This window comes from Schistocerca nitens, chromosome 6 (genome assembly GCF_023898315.1).
Source record: "Schistocerca nitens isolate TAMUIC-IGC-003100 chromosome 6, iqSchNite1.1, whole genome shotgun sequence".
NCBI lineage: Eukaryota > Metazoa > Arthropoda > Insecta > Orthoptera > Acrididae > Schistocerca > Schistocerca nitens.
Window position 1 is genome coordinate 629,580,145 of NC_064619.1, and position 16,530 is coordinate 629,596,674.

Sequence of the window (16,530 nt, forward strand, 5' to 3'; positions counted from 1 at the left end):
TACTACCTCAATTTGCTACATCTATACTACCCCACAAGTTTCATTATGGGAACGTAAACTCGGTCGGAAGTTGGAAACGGTGGGAAACAGTACTCATCCTACCGAATAACATTCTTCCATTTCTCCATAGCGCAGGCTTTATGGTTTCAGCATCACGTCCTGCGCTTGCTTTTATGGAGCACCCTTCATGGTGTTTTGGTGCCGACAGCGTCCGCGAGTGCTACATTCAGTTCTGCAGTGACTTTTGCAGCTGTCGTCCTCTTATTTTTCGTCACATACCTTTAAATGACCGCTAGTTGTGATCACACTACACATACTCGTACTTTCGGGGACGCTGACTTAGCAGAACTTGTTTTTTCCGCTTTGCTTGCATAAATCTTATATAAGATGCCTCTTGAATTACCAAAACACTTGGGCTGCCTAGGTTACAGAAGCACACACCGTACGAACGCAATCAATTTGTCCATGTTCGAATTCAGGTAGGCCCGACATAGTGGCCGAAAGACCATGACTGACACATGCACTGTCAACCACACCACCGCGACCAGTTGGATCGGCTGAGATCTACATTTTATGGTCAACCATGCGTTTCTCGCGAATTCTCTATTTTTCTGTCTAACTCCTGAATTGCTTCCATGTGCTGCAAGGGCATGGCAGTAATGTCTTTAACAGTGATATGATTAAGTCTATTAGGTACATATATCGCCTCATTTTCTTAAGATATAAAATAACAATACAGTATTTGTGGGAATAGTTTATGGTGCTTTTTTCTTAAAAAACTAAGGAATAACTGGATGTACAATGTCCAGTCCACCATACGCTGATGATATATAGCCATTATTTTTTAAGCGCGTTGGTTTTTCGTAATATTCTCAACTACGAACATATACGAAAAGCTTATCGTCTGCACTCCTCTATGTCCACCTCAAATAAGAGCCTGCATCTAAACACAAATTCTGCAAGCCACTATATAGTGCTTACATCTTAATAGTATTATCGATTTTCATTTTTTTCATTTCTGTCCCCTCCTCCCTACCTTCCCCCCACATACTGCTCAAATAAAAGAAAATTGCATTGTCTATAGACATCCATACACACCCCATTCCACCTTTATGTTTCTGGAGAAATATGCCTTCTTTCCACGATTTTTTTTCTTTTCTGTTGTATATTTGAATGGAATGTACCCACCTGTATGATCCCAGAAGCCACATGACCCAATGTTGTTGCTTGACAGATCAGCAACATCTGTTCACATAACGCGATTATATGGGTAGTAATAGTGTTTTGTAAACCAACCCCTTCATCTGCATACTACATTTCTCCCAGTCAGTCATCTGCATATTGCTTTAGGTACCTATCCTATGACCTGTTTTTTTCCGCAGCATGACCTATATCCACGAAATTCAGAATAGTACACCTTTCCGCCACCTCTCCATTCGACCTGACCACTCTGAACCGACAAGTTTCAATTTGGTACCCCTTCTCCATTATTCCACACAGATGTGGATTCTCATAATTGGTAGACTTGTGGAGTGCTAAATAAACCCAGTAGCCCAACCATGTACTTAGCTGTCGAAGCGATGTTAGAGTTCACCAACATGTATCATTTTGCCACCAACGTACCTATGTGTGTTAACGTCAGGACAGCATCTGAAACTGAGTTCGAAGTTATAGTTGAAGTTGAAAATGTGCAGTGAAGTATGAAAGTGGGGCTACTTCAAATAGTGGGAGCTACTATCCAACGATCTGATATTGCAGTGTCCCCCAAGCGATATGTGTATGTCAAATTAATTTTTCTTTGTAATTAGGTGGAATACATACAGACCATTGGTTGGATTGTGGATGTCTCCTATGGAACAACACTTTGGTCCGATCTGTACTAAGTACGAGGGTCGTTCCGAAAGTAATTCCTCCTATTTTTATTCATGGAAATAACAGGAGGTACATAAATCACAACAACACAGCTAAATAGAGAAATATTTCAACTACAGACTATCATTTTTCCACATAGTCACCACCATCCGTTATGCACTTTTACCAACGATGAACCAGAGCCAGCATACCACGCTCGTAAAAATCGGAACAAGCTGAAGCTAACCATTTCCTTACACCTTTGACAACAGCATCCCGGGCTTGAAAATGTTCGCCACGTAGTCCATGTTTCAGAGGCTCAAAGAGATGAAGTCATAAGGCGCTAAATCTGGGTTGTACGGAGGATGTGGTAAGGGAGTCCATCCGAATTCTGCAATGACTTGCATGGTCGCAAAACTGGTGTGGAGTCTGGCGTTATCATGTAGCAGGCGAAAGTTGGTCTCCTTCTCTGGCCTTACCCTAGAAATTCGGGCTTCCAGCTTAGTCAGTGTCGTCTTGTAGCGTGCTGAATTGACAATTTCACCAGGCTCCAGGACATCCAAACGAACCACACCGTGGCTATGCCAGACGACTCTGCACATCACTTTGCCTGCGGATGGCTGTCTCTTGAATTTCTTCTTTGACGGAGAATTCGCGTATTGCCATTCCATGTCCTTTCTTATGGATTCCGGCTCGTAGTGGTGACACCAAGTCTCATGTCCGGTGACGATGCTATTCAGAGAATTGTCACCTTCAGCTTCATATTCATCCAGTAGGAGCCGAAAATTTTCCATTCGATGAGTCTTTTGTTCTTCTGTAAGCATCCACGGGACCCATCTCGTACTAACTTTGCGAAGCCAAGATGTTCCAACATTACACTGGAGATATAAATTAAAAAACGCTTTCGTGTTTTATTAAGTACCGTACACGATGCATTTCGGATCCTGTGGGTCCATCATCAGGTGTAATTTGTGTTAATACATGCTTTATTCCTTCTCTTGAACGAGATGAAATGCATATTCCTGTCACGAAAATGTTTAATATTAGGTTATGAATTCCGTAAGTCAAACGTGGAAAATATGTGCGTAATAGTGGAAAATATGAACAGTGTAAATTTACCACATAATCCAAGATAAGCGTTTTTAACGTTTTTGCACCAGCAAACATTCTTTTCTGCATGGTGTTGTCAAAGATGAATTTATTCGTAGTGCTAAATATATCACTATTAAACAATTGACATATGCAGGAAACGCTTACGGTCCAAGATGCGAAGTACAGTCGACACACTGCCAACTAACGAGTAACTTATTACTAGGATAAAAAAAAAAACGTGAAATCTATAGTTTGTAGATGTTCCCACAGCGATGTGGGAACATATCAGAGTTGGAAGGTACAATCAAAAGTAGCGAAGCTCATCTGGTAAACATCAAGAGCAAAATATTAGAGCAGCCGCAGAAATCAGTTCTGTACACATGTCGACTTCTGTTGCAGATCTCTATACGGTAGAGTGGAAGTCAAATAAATATGCAGAACTGAGTTTCCATCAAATGATCGCTACAGGAAAGCCCTCTGATGTGCTGTAGCAGAACACGGACTTGTTTCTGAACTTCGAGTTTCCAGTGTGAACCACTTGTTGAAACTCATGTAGGTACGAAGCGAATAGTACTACACTTTTCATGATCGTCCTACCCAAAATGCATGCATGTATATCATCGGGATTTTTTAGTAGGCTGGTTCATAAGACAAGCAAATATCATCGTATGAAGCCAAACAACGCATAGGTATGCCAGCAATGTGACCTTACACATACGAAAACCTATCGCTAAAATATGAAAAATGACATAAAGTTCGCAAAAATCGAGGGAACCCTGGTATAATTACGACATATTTGATGGGAAATGCTTAAGTTCTAGAGAAATACGACAAAATATGTAAAATCGTGAGAACCTACAAAAATTACGTAAGTTGATTGAGAATGCATAAAATTAGAAAAAAAAAATACCACTAAATGCGGGGAATTGACGTGGGTTGGGCTCTCCCGGACACTCAAGTCCGCTTAAACCTTAAAAATTATACTGTCTGCATTCAGTTTTAATTTCCCCTCCCCCAGTAAACTACGTCGGTTTTCGTAACACATACTTCAATCAAGGCGATATAAGTATTACACAGAAGCGCTATATTAAAACAGGTGAAACATATGTATCCCAATCCAGGACAGTGCTCTCACATACGCAGTCGAACATAGATATTACCGAATTAGGGTTGCTTCTCTCAAGCAATGTTATTCCATAACTATTAAGGGGATGAATCAGTGTGTTTAACAGACTTAAGCTACTTCTCTGCGTGTTCTGTAGGAGAGTGGACTCATGCCACTTATGTCTGCCTTAATAGTGTGTTAAGACGAAATTGCTGCACATGAGCAAAACTACCCAACATCAGTCCATGATTTCTGCATGCAAGAGGATGGCTACCAGGTCCGTGGTGATGCTACTGTAAACAGCAATACGACTGTTACATCTCCCTCGGCTAATGATGGTGGTGTTTACTTCCTTGTAAGAAGTCGCTGTTTCTTCGTGTGCATTTTCATGCAGCAGGATGTGGGTGGTAACTCAGTGTATCAACTAACGGAAATATTCATGTTTTTTTTCCTCGCTCTGTTTCCTAGCGAGACCGCCACTACTACTAATCAGCACTACTGACGTGGGAAATGTGATTGAGGATACGTACGTGTCTGAGTTCAAAAGAGGTTCAAAAAATGGTTCAAATGGCTCTAAGCACTATGGGACTTAACAGCTGAGGTCATCAGTCCCCTAAACTTAGAACTACTTAAAGCTAACTAACCTAAGGACATCACACACACCCATGCCCGAGGCAGGATTCGAACCTGCGACCGTAGCAGCAGCGCGGCTCCGGATTGGAGCGCCTAGAACCGCACGGCCACCGCGGCCGGCATCAAAAGAGGTGTAAAGTCCGTCAACTTCCTAAGAACAGCAGTCTCTCGCATTGGTTTATAAGGCGTTCAATCGGCAAATATACATCTTCATAGTGAGGAACTGCTCCGTCACTTCTTAGGACACCAGAATGGTGTAGAAGGAAGTAATTTTATCATCTTAAAGTTTGTCACTGTAGTGATTGGGTTAGAAAACTTGCAGGGTGATTGTCTGTCAGATGTTGTACATATATGTCCTGCATTAGCATATTAAGAGCATTGCATTCTGCACGACTAACACTTCAGATACCATTCTTCCAATCCTCATTTACGAGACTGTAGACACAATCCTCAGCTGTTATGCACTTATTAAACTCCTCGCTGTCGAACACCAATACCTTGTCAGTTGACCACGCTCCCTGGGAAAAATAAAGATATTATGTTCCACTCCAGCCTTTTTCCTACCAGTTCACAAGTGGAGCAGAGAGATTTCTTTCGAATTGTAGGTAAAGGGATCATCCTCTGTAGAGTTACTACTTATTTTGAGTACGTCTGCCACTACTTTCGAATGGCAGTGTGATGTTTTTCCCCAGCAGGATAGCAGGAGGTGTATTTTTGAGCTCTATTGCGATTTTAGGCGCTCGTTGTGTAGTGCTATGCATATACAAGTGTAATTAGGCCCAATCTTCATATGATTAATTGATTAATTAGGACCTATCTTCTGTTTCAGTTTCGCAGCCAAAATAAATAAAGTACACTAACCTAACCTTCCTCTCCTGCGGCTGGACGGAGATTGACCGTTTCCCTGTGTAGGGGGATGCAATTGGGCCTTCTGGTCAGAAGGACAGGAGTTCGAGTCCCACCAGTTCCCTAGTGGCATGGTGGGATGGGACGTCAGCAAAGCCTTGGGACAAAGAAATTCCCACCATATGTGAATTTCCCGCCAGAATTCGAAATTCCCACCTCAGTTCTAAATTCCCGCCAATAGGGCATGTTGGGGAGGGTACAGGGTCCCTTGAGCCGGCTGGGCAAAACCCATGACGTCATCTGTGGGTGGGAGGTAATTAACTGATAAATTAATTAATTTGATATCAGAATTGTGGCAGTAACCCTATTATCCCACAACTATAGTTAAAGTTAATTGTATTTGCTTCTGCTTGATGGTATTGTACGGGACTCAGTTTTACAGTGTGTACGGAAGCCATTCTGCGTCCCATGTTGCACTCTAAATGAAAGCTTTCTGCTCATTTAAAGTATTTCCAGGCTGTTGTAAATGGTAGGTAAAATTCTCAGTTTCACCCAACATTGTTAAGAGATGTCCCTTTGGTGCATCGTGCAGCAGCTCGCAATGCGTCTCTGTTGTTCCAACAAAATGCTTCGTTAAGAGATTGCACCAAACGCTGTTTAATTATTGTGAGAGGTTGCGTACGTGAAACAAGCAGGAGGTTTGAAATATGTTTCAAAGGACACGATTCAAGTTATAATAGTGAAACAACGTTTGGTTAACATCTTCTAACATCGAAGCACTCTGTTAAACTGCTGCCTAGCAATGTCGAATGAAAGTGAGATTTTTACATGCCGTTTACAAGAGCCTGGAAATGTATTAAGTCAGCAGAACGGATTTATTAACAGTGGATTTTCTTAGAAACTTTGAAGGCCTCTTTTAACCGTCCACCTGGACACAATGTATGTATGAGCAAGAGCCTCGCCCGACGAGAAGAGACAACGGCTGCACGTCGACTCACACACCACCCTAGCCGCAAGCCAGCGTGCGGACTGGCTTCCGAACACACTGTGGAACTGCGCACTGCACAACGTCGCCAGGCAGAAGCAAACGCAATTAACTCTAACCATCACAACCTGTTCCCTGTAAATTAAGTTGCTCGCATATTTTGTCTTTTATAGTTCTGTAATTGTATACCTTTTATAGTTTTACACTTCCAATATTTTCCATTTGCAATATTTTGAGCCACTTAATTCATTTTTAATTAGTTTTAATATTTCAAATCATGTGATTTTACTACTCTATAGCTTTTGCAGTTTAAACAATCGTTTTTCGACGCTCTTAATATTTTAACTATAGCTTTCGTATGATTTTACTTTTTATAGTGTTAAAGTAAGGCCGTGTCTTGTTAGACAAGACAATGTCTTACCGATTATAAATTCATTGTCGTTATCACATTTCTCCCACTTAGTACTACACTTTTAATACACTCCTGGAAATGGAAAAAAGAACACATTGACACCGGTGTGTCAGACCCACCATACTTGCTCCGGACACTGCGAGAGGGCTGTACAAGCAATGATCACACGCACGGCACAGCGGACACACCAGGAACCGCGGTGTTGGCCGTCGAATGGCGCTAGCTACGCAGCATTTGTGCACCGCCGCCGTCAGTGTCAGCCAGTTTGCCGTGGCATACGGAGCTCCATCGCAGTCTTTAACACTGGTAGCATGCCGCGACAGCGTGGACGTGAACCGTATGTGCAGTTGACGGACTTTGAGCGAGGGCGTATAGTGGGCATGCGGGAGGCCGGGTGGACGTACCGCCGAATTGCTCAACACGTGGGGCGTGAGGTCTCCACAGTACATCGATGTTGTCGCCAGTGGTCGGCGGAAGGTGCACGTGCCCGTCGACCTGGGACCGGACCGCAGCGACGCACGGATGCACGCCAAGACCGTAGGATCCTACGCAGTGCCGTAGGGGACCGCACCGCCACTTCCCAGCAAATTAGGGACACTGTTGCTCCTGGGGTATCGGCGAGGACCATTCGCAACCGTCTCCATGAAGCTGGGCTACGGTCCCGCACACCGTTAGGCCGTCTTCCGCTCACCCCCCAACATCGTGCAGCCCGCCTCCAGTGGTGTCGCGACAGGCGTGAATGGAGGGACGAATGGAGACGTGTCGTCTTCAGCGATGAGAGTCGCTTCTGCCTTGGTGCCAATGATGGTCGTATGCGTGTTTGGCGCCGTGCAGGTGAGCGCCACAATCAGGACTACATACGACCGAGGCACACAGGGCCAACACCCGGCATCATGGTGTGGGGAGCGATCTCCTACACTGGCCGTACACCACTGGTGATCGTCGAGGGGACACTGAATAGTGCACGGTACATCCAAACCGTCATCGAACCCATCGTTCTACCATTCCTAGACCGGCAAGGGAACTTGCTGTTCCAACAGGACAATGCGCGTCCGCATGTATCCCGTGCCACCCAACGTGCTCTAGAAGGTGTAAGTCAACTACCCTGGCCAGCAAGATCTCCGGATCTGTCCCCCATTGAGCATGTTTGGGACTGGATGAAGCGTCGTCTCACGCGGTCTGCACGTCCAGCACGAACGCTGGTCCAACTGAGGCGCCAGGTGGAAATGGCATGGCAAGCCGTTCCACAGGACTACATCCAGCATCTCTACGATCGTCTCCATGGGAGAATAGCAGCCTGCATTGCTGCGAAAGGTGGATATACACTGTACTAGTGCCGACATTGTGCATGCTCTGTTGCCTTTGTCTATGTGCCTGTGGTTCTGTCAGTGTGATCATGTGATGTATCTGACCCCAGGAATGTGTCAATAAAGTTTCCCCTTCCTGGGACAATGAATTCACGGTGTTCTTATTTCAATTTCCAGGAGTGTATTTTAACCATAATACCTAATCATTTATTTTTCTTAATTTTACAGAAGTTACTATCTTATCTTACAGAATGTAATTACGTTAAGTTCAAGGGTCCTTTGCACTCCCCTTCTCTGCCATCTTTCCTCCTCCCACTTCCATTGATTCCACTTTTCTCCCCTTCCCCTTTCCTCCCTTTTCCCTCCTTTCCTCTCTCTCAATCAGTTATCTATTTAAAACGTGGACTACAGTTGCGTACCACAAGATTCTGTTATGTGGTTTGGATACTAACACAAGGGGTAGCTGACGCAACGAAATTGGTAAACCAACATTAGTGTACAATATGTTTGTACTTTTTGTAAAACTATAGACAGCACATACGTAATTTTAATTTGTTTTGAATTCTGAAGCTGTTACTAGGACATTGAAACTTGTACTGTAAAAGAAAGTGCAGCTCTAACTCAAAACTAAACGACATATTAAAATTATTTTAAAACACCTACCCCTTATCGGCTACTCGTGGTTTCATCTTCTTTCAACTACTTTCCATGGATGCTGATGGCAGCAGAACGCCAACAGCTGACCTGCTCTAAGATGCACATTCCTATCTGATCGACCATAACAACCTGTCATCTGTCAGCGCGCCTAAGTCATTAGATTTCCCCATTTGTGGCCCGCATTGTGGCTAAAATGATTCCCCACTCGCCTCTGCTCTACTTATGTACCATACTTTCCTTATCGTACCATTTATCAGCGGTGCCACCACGTAGCATTGAATCTTCCGGTGGGTGGTGGTGGTAATGTTATGGCTTATCAGTGGATACATTTTCTGAACTAATTGTCTATTTTGCAGGTATTCGCAGAATACAAGCCACTGAAACCAAAACTGTCGAGCAATTGGAAGTATGTGCTTTTTGGCTACGATGCACAGTGGGTAAGTCTGCCTTTCACAAACCTCATAGACCCTAAAGAATTTTTTCCTCTTTTAATAGCTATGTTGTAAGTAACCTGTTTAGGTTTTTATGTTGGCAACGCCACGTAGCGCTCAGTATTAAAATCGCTGACTGAGCTGTGTGCAGTCTGTGTCTGGTTGGACTCGTTGCTGGAAGTTATTTGCGTGTAGTGTTGGGCTGTTGGATGTGAACAACCCGTAGCATTGGACGGTTGGATGTGAGCCGCCAGCAGTGGTGGGTGTGGGGAGAGAGATGCTAGAGTTCTGAGATGTTAATATGAGCGGACGATTTGGACATGTGTCCGTCAGAAAAAGGAAATTTGTTTACTTGGATGTCACGAATTAGGTAAATACATTGTTTGTTCTCTATCAAAATCTTTCATTTGCTAACTATGCCTATCAGTAGTTAGTGCCTTCAGTAGTTAGAATCTTTTATTTAGCTGGCAATATTGGCGCTCGCTGTAATGCAGTAGTTTGAGAAACGAAGATTTTTGTGAGGTAAGTGATTCGTGAACGGTATAGGTTATTTTAGTCAGGGCTGTTCTTTTGTAGGGATTATTAGAAGTCAGATTTCGTTGCGCTAAAATATTGTGTGTCAGTTTAGAAATGATCAGAATAAGTAAACAGAAAACTGTTTGAGTACGTTACTTGCATGAAACTTCCCTTCTCAGTACGTTCAGTTTCACTCTGGAGTTTGAAAATCAAGTAACGCAGACGTTTTACCAGGACAATCATTCTTTACATACAAAGGGGAAGTTTCATGCAAGTAACGTACTCTAACAGTTTTCTATTTACTCATTCTGATCATTTCTAAACTGACACACAATATTTTAGCGCAACGCAATCTCACTTCTAATAATCCCTACAAAAGAATAGCCCTGACCTATGCCCTTCATGAATCACTTACCTCACAAAAAATTTCGTTACTCGAACTACTGCAATACAGCGAGCGCCAGTACTGCCAACTAAATAAAAGATTCTAACTACTGAAGGCACTAACTACTGATAGGCATATAGTTAGCAAATTAAAGATTTTGATAGAGAAGAAACAATGTATTTACCTTAATAGTGTTCAAAAGTCATTATATATATATATATATATATATATATATATATATATATATATATATATATATATATATAAAATTCGTGACATCCAGTTTAACAGATTTCCTTTCTGACGGACACACGTCCAGATCGTCCGCTGATATTAACATCTCAGAACTCTAGCAGATCTCTCACCACAACCACCACTGATAGCGGCTCACCTCCAACTGCCAACGCTATGGGCTGTTCACATCCAACTGCCGAACACTACACTAGCGAATAACTTCGAACAACGAGTCCAACCACCCACAGACTGCACATAGCGCAGTCAGCGATTTTAATACAGAGCACTACGTGGCGTTACCAACATAAAAACCTAAACGCCCTACTTACAGTGTGCCTAATCATTGATATAAACGTATCTTAAACAACTAACCCCTTCAATAACTCCTTACAGATATTTCAGTAAAATACATTTTTCTTAAAATTTTCTTGATCAATATGCAACGTACATGGACAGCCATAAAACAGTCATCATGTGCAGTGGTGGCCATGGTTATAGGGATCGGTACTCATGCTTTAAGGGATGTGTAAATCACCGTCTCAGCCACTGTTAAGGAAAATGCTTTAGTTAACACTCATCGAACATCGTAACACGAAGTTAACAAGTAGCTGGCCGTCATGGCGGTCGGTCGCACTCTGTACGCACTTTGACATCAATGCCATCTCTGCAGAATACTATGTGTTGCAGCGCGGGGTAGTCGCGCTGTCTTAGGCGCCTCGCCACGGTAAGGGTGGTCCCCCCCCCGTCCGAGGTTCGAGTCCTCCCTCGGTCACAGGTGTGAGTGTTGTCCTTGGCGTAAGTTAGTTTAAGTTATATTAAATAGTGTGTAAGCCTAGGGGCTGATGGCTTCGGCAGTTTGGTCCCATAGGAACTTACCACCACAAATTTCCAAACTACGTGTTGTTTGGATACATTATTTCCTACGTAGCTAATAATGCCTGTTTAATTTGTTGTTCAAAAATATTGTGCTTTTTAAATTTCATTCATTTGGTGGCTCCTGTGATATAAAACTTACATTCAGTGGATATCTATCTGAAATCACATTCTCGTGTTTAGGTGCGTCTGCCGTCCAGAATTTTGCACCTCACTCGAATATAAGTATACAGTAGTTCTTGCTTTATTGCAGTTTAAGTGTGCATTATGGTTTTCTTGATTAACTGTAAAGGTAGCGCTGTGTATGATAAATGCAGATGTTGCTGTAAGTTGGTCAATCTGGGAGAAAGATGTCAGAACTGTGGGTTGGTGTTTCATTGCAGCAGCAGCAGCACTCCGTTGTTCAGGCCACAAGAGGCCCATCGGGACCATCCGACCGCCGTGTCATCCTCAGTGAGGATGTGGATAGGAGGGGCGTGTGGTCAGCACACCGCTCTCCTTGGTGTTTCATTGCAGAAATTGTAATGGGGAAGTCAGTAAAGTGACAGACGAGGATCTTCCACGGAGTTATAGATTATGCAGTCGAGACAAGAGGGTCATGGAACAGTGAAGGAAGATTTTTGGAGGCAGATTTAGAAATCATGTGTATCGAATTAGGTACCTTGAAGGCGGAGTGACAATGCTAAATGGGAAGAAGTAACAAGTAATAAGCAGAAGGGAGACGATCTCAGAAATTCATTTCTACTTTCGGTTTGCAATAAGTTTGATTTCTTACCTGAAACAGTTTTTGAGCAAAGTACAATGCAGCAGACTCGTAGGAACAGCTTTCAGGCTTGGTCGGTAGAATAATAAGGATAAAACCGTGTGACACGACGCTCTGGTGCAAGTCTTTCAGTTGGACTCCACTTGGGCCACTTTGTTCGTCCTTAAAAGCAACGTCACTCGGTTTTCCCGAGCGGGCACTCAACCAAAAGCAAGACAGACCCAACCTTGCGTAACTTCAGTTATCTGGTGGGAACCGGTGTTACCAACGTGGCAGGGCCGTTAGGTGGTAGGTAGAAAGTCCAGTAGAGAGGAAAGAATCCTTCGTAGGTAGCACTCACAACTGTAAAACACCAGGCAGGCTACGTGCGTCGTGAAACCTAGTGTAAAGTTTCGCCGGGTAACAGAGAACAAAGGGGTTTTCGCAGAGACTGTGATGAAAAGATGGTTTGCTTATAGTGGGAGGAGCAGGAACCAACCTGGCTAACAACTTAGCGTATAGTATTAAAGGGTATCTGGTTGAAATAGGAGAGCGACAGTGCACACTCACGTGTGATTTGTGGAGATTTTGCACCGTCACGAGCAGCCCTGGTTTAACACAGCTGGCAGCTGAGATGAGTGGATTGCATTTGACTGAAACAATGTCTCATATTTGTACTGTACCCGTTGCTGCAATTGGAGAATGGGAATACACGAATCACTGTCTGCACCTGAACAGGAGGGGGAAGGACAGATTAGTTGAACATGCAAAAAGTTTAAGAGGGTGCCACAACGCAACGCAAAATCCCTGTGGAGTCAGAAGGGCACATTTTTAGATTAGAGTCGGGTTACAGAGACAGGAATCATTAGATGGATGGTTCAAATGGCTCTGAGCACTATTGGACTTAACATCTGACGTCATCAGTCTACTACAACTTAGAACTACTTAAACCTAACGAACCTAAGGACATCACGCACGTCCAAGTCTGAAGCAGGATTCGAACCTGCGACCGTAGCAATTGCACGGTTCTGGACTGAAGCGCCTAGAAACGCTCGGTCACAGCGGCCAGCTTAGTTTGATGTTAGTAATAAATTCTCCAATTTGTCTGTAGCAAGCTGTAGGACCGTGACTGATAGAATTATTATAAACAGTGCTCAGGCTGAAACAATTAATGTGTACCAGATTCTTAATGGGCTATCTGAACTTTATTTCGATTAACTGTGCACCAACAGCGTAGCCCCTTACAGCTCTTATTCTTGTTCAAAGAAGCAGTGAGGATTATTAATGACACTAGGATACAATGTTTTAAGACTGAGTTAAAAGCGGTGGTGAAACCTTCCTGTAACCTCTATATCTCTTTTTTTACGCAACTTTCCATTCTACAATAACCTATGAAACCTTCCCTTAGGATTTCTATCTCTTGCTTAATAATAACAAATGAAATCTTCTCTTTGAAATTAATTCTATTTCTCAATCTTCGCATACAAATTTAAATGCTGCTTATTAAAAGTGATTTGCTGATTATTTCGGCGAAACATAAAATTTGTTGTCGTCGTGGCCCTCAGTCGTTACCTGCAATAACCCAAAACTGTTCCTTACCTTTTTTACTGTTACTGGATCGCCATCTGACTGCTACATCGAACTGCGACATGAATATACTTACTCTGTTTTCCTATACTCTATTAGCTGCTGGTGGGCTGTCATAATAAGTGGCTGTATTTATTACCAAAGCTGACGTTATTCTTTAATAGGAAAGCAGACGTTATTCTTTAATTAATTTGACTGAAGTTACGTAATTCATAGTTACACTTTTTCTTGACAACAATAAAATTATTGCAAAGTTTTACGTTGATGGTTTTTGGGATGGATTATAATCAGTAATGCAACATTGCAGGCAAAAATTAATTATATTCTGAAAACGTTTCTTCAAATATTTACTGCTGGTAATGAAATTATTTTACAAACGTTCGAATGGGACTTAATTTTTACAATAATCTTACAACTAGCACTGCGCAAACATACCTTCAGTAGTCTTGAGTTTTGCAAAGAAAATAATTGAATAATATTAGTTCCTCTTATGATAATAGTTAGCTGATGTCTCTGTACATCCGTTTATAATCTTTTGTAAATCATAGTTGGAGGCTGGCAGGCACACCGCTCCTCTCAACCTCTCGCTTCAGACCTGTTACCGACTCGCTTCACTTCTCGCTTACTACTGACTTCCTATGAACGCTAAAGTGAGGTCTCTCCTGCCAACAATGCTTTCTGGTGCAAACAATCCCTGCTACCATTACAGAATGTATCAATGCGCGGTCTTTCCCGCTCTTTTCTTAAAATGTATCCATACGCGGTCTCTTTCGCCCTTTTTAAAATCACACTCCTGGAAATGGAAAAAAGAACACATTGACACCGGTGTGTCAGACCCACCATACTTGCTCCGGACACAGCGAGAGGGCTGTACAAGCAATGATCACACGCACGGCACAGCGGACACACCAGCAACCGCGGTGTTGGCCGTCGAATGGCGCTAGCTGCGCAGCATTTGTGCACCGCCGCCGTCAGTGTCAGCCAGTTTGCCGTGGCATACGGAGCTCCATCGCAGTCTTTAACACTGGTAGCATGCCGCGACAGCGTGGACGTGAACCGTATGTGCAGTTGACGGACTTTGAGCGAGGGCGTATAGTGGACATGCGGGAGGCCGGGTGGACGTACCGCCGAATTCCTCAGCACGTGGGGCGTGAGGTCTCCACAGTACATCGATGTTGTCGCCAGTGGTCGGCGGAAGGTGCACGTGCCCGTCGACCTGGGACCGGACCGCAGCGACGCACGGATGCACGCCAAGACCGTAGGATCCTACGCAGTGCCGTAGGGGACCGCACCGCCACTTCCCAGCAAATTAGGGACACTGTTGCTCCTGGGGTATCGGCGAGGACCATTCGCAACCGTCTCCATGAAGCTGGGCTACGGTCCCGCACACCGTTAGGCCGTCTTCCGCTCACGCCCCAACATCGTGCAGCGGCTCCAGTGGTGTCGCGACAGGCGTGAATGGAGGGACGAATGGAGACGTGTCGTCTTCAGCGATGAGAGTCGCTTCTGCCTTGGTGCCAATGATGGTTGTATGCGTGTTTGGCGCCGTGCAGGTGAGCGCCACAATCAGGACTGCATACGACCGAGGCCCACAGGGCCAACACCCGGCATCATGGTGTGGGGAGCGATCTCCTACACTGGCCGTACACCACTGGTGATCGTCGAGGGGACACTGAATAGTGCACGGTACATCCAAACCGTCATCGAACCCATCGTTCTACCATTCCTAGACCGGCAAGGGAACTTGCTGTTCCAACAGGACAATGCACGTCCGCATGTATCCCGTGCCACCCAACGTGCTCTAGAAGGTGTAAGTCAACTACCCTGGCCAGCAAGATCTCCGGATCTGTCCCCCATTGAGCATGTTTGGGACTGGATGAAGCGTCGTGTCACGCGGTCTGCACGTCCAGCACGAACGCTGGTCCAACTGAGGCGCCAGGTGGAAATGGCATGGCAAGCCGTTCCACAGGACTACATCCAGCATCTCTACGATCGTCTCCATGGGAGAATAGCAGCCTGCATTGCTGCGAAAGGTGGATATACACTGTACTAGTGCCGACATTGTGCATGCTCTGTTGCCTGTGTCTATGTGCCTGTGGTTCTGTCAGTGTGATCATGTGATGTATCTGACCCCAGGAATGTGTCAATAAAGTTTCCCCTTCCTGGGACGATGAATTCACGGTGTTCTTATTTCAATTTCCAGGAGTGTATATCAATTTGCGGTCTCTCTTGCCAACAATACTTTGGTGCAGACATTCCCTGCTACCACAATTATTTCCAACATGACAAATATTAATTATTCTCACTTAATCCTATTAATAAAATATAAACATCTTTCATAAATTGTGGTTTGACAATAGACAATAGAAATACACACGTCTTACATGGGACAGGATAGAGATATACAGGGTGCTGCGAAACTAGTCTTTCAAATAAACACAGGAGGTAGAGAACATCAAAACAAATATATGTCGTTATGGTACATAAGGTCTCTGACAGCAGTTTCTGTTTCTAGGGACGAATTACACAGAAGGTAGTTTAGCCTGCTAATTACAGCAGTGGCATTCACAGGAACTTCTCGAATGTGCGATTATTGACCTGTATGCACGCTGTACAACGTCGGTCTATTGATAGTCGTGTTCGTTCGAAAATTCCTGGCATGTCGACAATTGCGCCAGCAGCAAGGGCAGTTCTGGCGACGTCTTCTTCTGTTTCCAGAACGGTTCCATACGCCAGCTGATTCTTATGCCCCCACAGGAAAAAGTGCAGACCCGTGAAGTCAGGTGACCTGGCCGGCCAGAACTCAGGACCATCTCGACCGATCCATCAATTCCTAAGGTCGCTCTCAGATGTTTCCTCTCAGCAATGCTGAAA

General features: G+C 44.0%; 1 protein-coding gene across 1 annotated transcript in view; it reads left to right on the forward strand.

Annotated features, from left to right (window-relative positions):
- Nucleotides 1-16,530, forward strand: part of LOC126262316 (venom dipeptidyl peptidase 4-like) — a 315,546-nt gene that overhangs the window by 79,593 nt on the left and 219,423 nt on the right. Inside the window, exon 4 of the mRNA XM_049958868.1 lies at nt 9,245-9,325. Within this exon, the coding sequence (XP_049814825.1) occupies nt 9,245-9,325 (81 nt within the window). The remainder of the gene's footprint in view (nt 1-9,244; nt 9,326-16,530) is intronic.